This window comes from Solea solea, chromosome 2 (assembly GCF_958295425.1).
Source record: "Solea solea chromosome 2, fSolSol10.1, whole genome shotgun sequence".
Taxonomy (NCBI): domain Eukaryota; kingdom Metazoa; phylum Chordata; class Actinopteri; order Pleuronectiformes; family Soleidae; genus Solea; species Solea solea.
Genome location: NC_081135.1, coordinates 490001 through 497500, shown reverse-complemented (window position 1 = coordinate 497500; position 7500 = coordinate 490001). Strand labels below are relative to the sequence as shown.

At 40.0% G+C, this 7500-nt stretch overlaps 1 protein-coding gene across 5 annotated transcripts in view; it reads left to right on the top strand.

The window, feature by feature from the left end:
- The window catches only part of LOC131447226 (gamma-aminobutyric acid receptor subunit beta-3-like), a 44591-nt gene that overhangs the window by 36939 nt on the left and 152 nt on the right, over window positions 1-7500 (top strand). For 3 of the 5 annotated variants that reach the window (XM_058618848.1, XM_058618838.1, XM_058618864.1), the window contains 3 exons: window positions 179-426; window positions 1530-1598; window positions 3590-7500. The exon at window positions 3590-7500 is cut by the window's right edge and continues 152 nt beyond it. In XM_058618848.1, the coding sequence (XP_058474831.1) occupies window positions 179-426; window positions 1530-1598; window positions 3590-3964 (692 nt within the window). In that variant the 3' untranslated portion in view covers window positions 3965-7500. The remainder of the gene's footprint in view (window positions 1-178; window positions 427-1529; window positions 1599-3589) is intronic. The other 2 variants (XM_058618855.1, XM_058618873.1) reach the window with 1 other exon arrangement.

Genomic DNA, 7500 nt, shown 5'->3' with positions numbered 1-7500 from the left:
ACGATCGTCACTTGCGTTGTTTTCACGATCGTCACTTACGTTGATTCCACAATCTTCACTTACGTTGTTTTCACGATCGTCACTTACGTTGATTCCACAATCTTCACTTACGTTGTTTTCACGATCGTCACTTGCGTTGTTTTCACGATCGTCACTTACGTTGTTTTCCATGTCGCAGGCATCACCACGGTGCTCACCATGACGACCATCAACACTCACCTGAGGGAGACGCTGCCTAAGATCCCGTACGTGAAAGCCATCGACATGTACCTGATGGGCTGCTTCGTCATGGTCTTCCTCGCGCTGCTCGAGTACGCCTTCGTCAACTACATCTTCTTCGGCCGAGGACCTCAGATGCAGAAGAAGCTAGCGGAGAAGGCGGAGAAGGCTAACAACGAGCGCACGGCCAAGTACGACGCCGCCAGGGTGAGTTTTCTTACAAAATAATGAACGTGTGAATCCGAGAGTTAACAGCGTCTGTCCTTCATTTGTACGAATGTTCTCAGCGACAAACAAAACACATTTTAAATTCTATAAAGTTTTTTGGGGGGGAACTTAAACTGTTCACAGGGTTATTGCACACTATTTCAAAATAAAAGTCTCTTGTTTTGATTTACAGTTCACAAAACATGTAAATGATGCAAAATGAAAGTTCTATAAATGAATGAAAATAGAATCCAAAAATTCTTAAATACTATAAAAGTCCAGTGTGTAACATTTAACATTAGCCAGCTTACGGCTATCAGCTATCAGCCTCAAAACTCAAGAGTAACAACAACAAAAACATTTTTTGGGGGAGAAATCAAACTGTTCACATGACACCATTTCAAAATAAAATGCTTTGTTTGCAAAAATGAAACTTAATAGAAATTAATAAAAATAGAATACATTTCTATGAAAGTTCACTAACTCTAGGCGGCTAACAGCTAATGGCTACAAGCTAACGGCTAACACAGGGGCCTCAAATGATGGTCAAAAAAAAAGGCTCAAAGTTTGGGGGCGGGTTCAACTGTTCGTAACTCTTTTATTGTTTTTAGATATGTACAAGTACATCAGTCGCACAACAGGTAACAACAAAACATCACTATAGTTCACACAGTTTCAAAATAATTTCACAATTTCTTCAGGTTTTGGAATTTATCGCAATAATTCCTGAAAAAATATGAGTCAAATCTGCGATATAAGAAAAAAACGTACGATGATCGCAATCTCTTTTCGCCTCGCGACATTAAAGTCGTACACCGTCGCACACCTGTGTACGAACAACACCTTTATGTGTTTTTAAAAAACACGTTTCCGTCGTTTCCGTTAACGGTTTTTAAACGGCTACGAAATGTTGAGTCATGTTTAGCATTGTGTGTGTTTGAGTGTGTCCTGTGAAGGCCACCGTAGTTTACAGACTCTTACACACTACACCTCACTCACACTTCCATTCTTCTTGACCTCGTGACGCAGCAGCAGAGGTAAAGTGCTAGAATGTTCAGGTGTCTTTGTCCCCGACGTGTCCCTGAATGTCTTCATGTCCTCAGGAGGCAGGTAGTCGGACCGCGTCCCTAAAGCGCTCCAATCAGGTTAAAGGTCTTCGCCACTCGCGCTCGGTGAGTTTGCCGTGTGGACTCGGCGCCGCCGTCGCCATCGCTGACATGGATGTTTTATTTTGACCTTTATTTACTTTGAAATATTTGTCCATCCATGAAACAACCAATCAAAAAAAACACAACAACATTTCCATGACAACGCCATTTTGTCTTGAACTCGTCCACCGCTGACGCTCATGCTCAGTCTGCAGCAGGTAAACGTTTGGATTTAACGCATTAACGCATGATGTCATCACATTTCACACACACACACACACGCACGCATGTACGCACACACACACACACACGCGCACACACACACCTTATTGAAACCAAATCCTACAAAAATACAACTGATTTACATCATTTAATAACATGTGAAACTAAAGGGACAGTTGTGTATTTTAGAAATCTAGTATCTTTGTAAACCACTCACTCTCCCACACCAAAGCCCACAGAGAAAATCAATGATTTTAACATCACACACACACACACACACACACAGGAGTTGTTGATCCACTGCTGCCTCCATCACTAAGTTCTAATGTCTTATTTTGGAAAATTCGGCATTTGAAATTATTCATTCCGATTTAACTCACAAAGTGACCACACGAGGCAGCAGAGGACCTCCAGCTAAAATCACTGATTTTCTCAATGAGGTTTGGTGTAGGAGAGTGAGGGGTTTACAAACTTCAAATATATTGTTAACATGTTGTCATATGCTGTGTAACATGTTACATGTCTGTCACATGTTTTGTAACATGTTACATGTCTGTCACATGTTTTGTAACATATTACATGTCTGTCACATGTTGTTAACATAATACATGTCTGTCACATGTTGTGTAACATGTTACATGTCTGTCATATGTTGTGTAACATGTCTGTCACATGTTCTGTAACATATTACATGTCTGTCACATGTTTTGTAAAATGTTACATGTCTGTCACATGTTTTGTAACATATTACATGTCTGTCACATGTTGTTAACATATTACATGTCTGGCACATGTTGTGTAACATGTTACATGTCTGTCACATGTTGTGTAACATATTACATGTCTGTCACATATTGTGTAACATGTTACATGTCTGTCATATGTTGTGTAACATGTTACATGTCTGTCACATGTTGTGTAACATATTACATGTCTGTCACATGTTGTGTAACATGTGACAGACATGTAGCATGTTGTGTCACATGTTACATGTCTGTCACATATTGTGTAACATGTTACATGTCTCTCATATGTTGTGTAATATGTTACATGTCTGTCACATGTTGTGTAACATGTTACATGTCTGTCACGTGTTGTGTAACATGTTACATGTCTGTCACATGTTGTGTAACATGTCACATATCTGTCACATGTTGTGTAACGACCTCATATAACGACAAACTTCCAGAACTGTCCCTTTAATCTGTGGACAGGTCACATCATGTCAGGTTTATTTCTGAAGTCAGAATTCACACGTTCATCTCACGAGACTCAACAATGTGAAAATTAAAGTCATTGGAAAAATTGAAGGAGGTGTGAATCCACACACACACACACACACACACACACACACACACTTGGCTTCATCTGCATGAATGAACACCAACCATGAGTGTTGACTTGTTAGTGATCACATGATCACATGAACTTGACTCTTGTCTCTCACAGTGGTGAATGTTTGGTTTAAAGGGACAGTCTGGGTTTAAGATAAGTTTAGATAATTAAATATGAGATTAGATGGAATTAGATCATTTAACATGAGATTAAATGAGATTAAATAATTGAATATGAGATTCGATGAGATTAGATGATTAAATATGAGATTAGATGATTAAATATGAGATTAGATCAAATTAGATGAGATTAGATGATTAAATATGAGATTAGATGAGATTATGTGTAATATTATATACAGAGACGACACTGATTAACCTTTAACCTCTCCCAGACTCTGCTGTCGTCATTCATTCACCCTCTCATCCTGTCATTAATCATGTGTTCATGTGGTGTAGGCGGAGCCTCACGGCCACGGGAATGTCCTCCTCACCACGCTGGAGATCCACAACGAGGTGGCGGGCGGCGAGATCACCACCAGCGTGGCCGACATCAGGAACTCTCAGTCCATGGTGCAGCTGGACAGCTCGGCTCCGCCCCCTCACGTCCAGTACCGCAAGCAGAGCGGCGGCGTGGGCCCACGCTCCACCAGCCGCCCCTCCCTTGATCGCTCCGCCCATATGAAGCGCAGCCGCCTGCGGAGGCGGTCCTCACAGCTGAAGATCAAAATCCCCGACCTGACTGACGTGAACGCCATCGACCGCTGGTCGAGGATCATCTTCCCGTCCGTCTTCTCGCTCTTTAACCTGATTTACTGGCTCTACTACGTGTGATCCGCCCCCGCAGTGTCCTCACGTCCTCACGAGGACACACAGACACAGACAGACAGAGACTGTGCTTTGGACAAAGTTCTCTTGTTTTTATATTTCATTTATTCTTCTGTTTGTTTGTCGTGTGTTTTTCTCACGTACGTTTGTACGAACTTTAACTGACACGTTTGTAAATACACAAGAGACACAAAGCCAGCAACACACAAACACACACACAACACACACAACACAAACAAACACACACAACACACAAACACAACAAACAAACACACACAACACACAAACACACACACAACAGACACACACACAACACACAAACACAACAAACAAACACACACAACGCACAACACACAAACATACACACAACACACAAACACACACACCACACAACACACAAACATACACACACAACACACAAACACACACACCCCACAACACACAAACACAACAAACAAACACACACAACACACATACACACAACCACACACAACCCACAAACATACACACAACACACACAACACACAAACATACACACACAACACACAAACACACACACCCACAACACACAAACATACACACAACACACAAACATACACACAAACACACACAAACATACAAACACAACACACAAACACACACACAACACACAAACATACACACAACACACACAAACACAACAAAGAAACACACACAACACACAAACAAACACAACACACACACAAACACAACACACAACACACAAACAAACACAACACACACACACAACACAAACAAACACACAACACACAAACAAACAAACACACAACAAACACACACACACAACACACAAACAAACATGCAACAAACAAACACACAACAAACACACAAACACAACAAACAAACACACAACACAACAAACAAACACAACAAACAAACACACAAACACACACAACAAAGAAACAGACACAACAAACAAACAAACACAACAAACAAATAAACAAACACACAACAAACAAACACAACAAATTGAGACTGACGTTTTGCACTTTTCTTTTTTCTTGACGACAAAAGTCCCTGAAAATAAAAAACACAAACTTTTACATAATTTGAAATACGGAGGAAAAAAAAGCACAAGTACTGAAACAAAACTGCCATTTTTTCCACGACAGCGCTCCGAGTGGTGGCACGACAGAATTGCACTCGAATTTCTTCCTCCAACTGCCAAGGGCCTTTTTGTGGCGATCGTTACTCAAACCCAGAAATATTCCAGTATTTTTCTACGCTGTCTTTTCAGGTAATACTTTTATTTGATTTATTAGCTCGATGCTAACTCTGCTTTTCTTTGTACATAAATGTATATATATATACAAATATACAGTGTGTTTGGCCCAGAATGATCGCGACTTTTGATCGTCGGAAAAAAGAAGGAAAAAGGATTGAACACATTCCAAACATCTGTTGCTTCTCAGACGGGATGGGACGATATAAGCCCTTCCTGTTTCCTGTCACTGATAATAATGCGATGATTGTAAAAACTATGCTTTGAGACTCTTCTTTTCGATTTTAGCTTTCAGTAAATGTTCGCAAATATGATGAAAGGCAGAGGAAACACACTAATGTTTATGCATATTTATGTTACGCACAAAAACAACTTTATGCACTGCCGTAAAAAAAACACGTTATTAACGTTACCAAAAAATATTTTACAAAAACATGTCACTGTTGTGAAAAAAAAGCCTCATTTTCCCCAAAAATGTAAAATGCTGTTACAAAAAAATTGGGCTTTCATAAAAAAGATTTTAACGTCACTGAACTGATACAAAAGAAATTTGTGAAAAATGTTCGAACTTTGCAAAAGGAAAATACTGGGAAAATTTTACATTTTACAAAATTTTGTAAAGTCGCAAAAAAAACCTCTTACTCAGGTTAAACACTTACAAGTGAAAAACAAGAATCGCAATTATGATTGCGATAAATCTTGATGTCCTGGGATCACGGGAAAGATGCGGCTCCCCCTTGTGGCACTTCAAATTAAAACACTAGCCTGCGTTTTTAAAGTTTTTTAAAGTCACGTACGTCAAACATTAACACTTTTCTCCAGTCGCGAAAAATGAAAACTCACCACGATCGACTTTTTAATCGCAATAATATCGCATACATACGTGCATACACACATATATATCGTCCCAACCCGACCTGGTAAACATCAAACCCTGTTGCACTTTTGCTGGTTCCCTCCTGATGTTTGTGAGGCAGTCAATGGATTTTCAAAGGCTGCACACACACACACACACACACACACACACACACACACACAGTATATAGCATTGAATGTATCAGATCCATAGTTCAGGGAGAGGATAACGAGCCATGAGCGGCTTACGGACAAATGTCGACGTGTTTTAGTTTGTGGATGAAAAAAAAAAGAAGCATTTCCTCTGACGATGACCTGTGCCATCTCACCTGAGCTCACGGACGACAGAGGAAACAGGGATTTATGACTCACACCTGAATGTATCGGACTTGGATTGTTGCTGCGTTTTCCTGGGAACAAGGATCGACCTCCTGTGTGATGTCCAGGCTGCTGCTGCTGCTGCTGCTGCTGGTCCCACGTCCTGTTTTCTACTGTGTAGATGAAGCCACGTGCAAAAAACCCACAAAGAAGAAGACGGTAAAGCTCCAGCTCTGACTGAAAACATGTATGTTTATGAAGAAGATAAAGCACTCAGAGCCAAGGTCGCGCTCTTTTCCACTGTACTAGTACATTCCACTCTGTGGTGAAGCTGAAATCATTTCCTCCTCGAGCGGCGCCGACGTCCTCGGACAACATTTAATCCTAAACAAAACAACAAAACCATCAAATCCTGTATGTTTTGGATTCTTTCTTTGCGTTGTTTTCTAATTGGCTGAGTCATACTGAGATGTGTAGCTAGCAAAATTATTATTTTCCTATAATACAGATTATGTAATCTAGTCAAATTTACATGTTAACTTTGTAAAACCACTGAAATTCTCTTTAGTTTTCTCGTCCAGAGAAAAGTTTTTGGCACCTTTTTTTGTCGTCGCTGTTTTGCGACAAAGTCGTCAGAGCTTCAATCTTTTTGTAAATAAATCATTTAAAATCCACGGATTCCTCGAGGGCGACGCCTTCTCGACTCTCTGGTTTCGTTTGTCAAACGCAATGTTTTTGTCGTGCGGTCAAACACGATGTTTTTGTCGCATGGTCAAACGCGATGTTTTTGTCGCGCGGTCAAATGCGATGTTTTTGTCGTGCGGTCAAACACGATGTTTTTGTCGCATGGTCAAACGCGATGTTTTTGTCGCGCGGTCAAACACGTAGCTAAAAGGTGTTTAACTTCTTCTTCTTCTGCATGTAATGATGATTTGTGACTTGGGAAGATTTATTATTAAAAATAATAATGAGAAAAAGATATTTTACAAACTGCCAACTGCTTAGTTTCGATACATTATGCCATGTGAGCCTACGTTACAAAGTTTAAAAATACATATATATATATATATATATATATATATATATATAAATAAAGACTTCAGGTGTT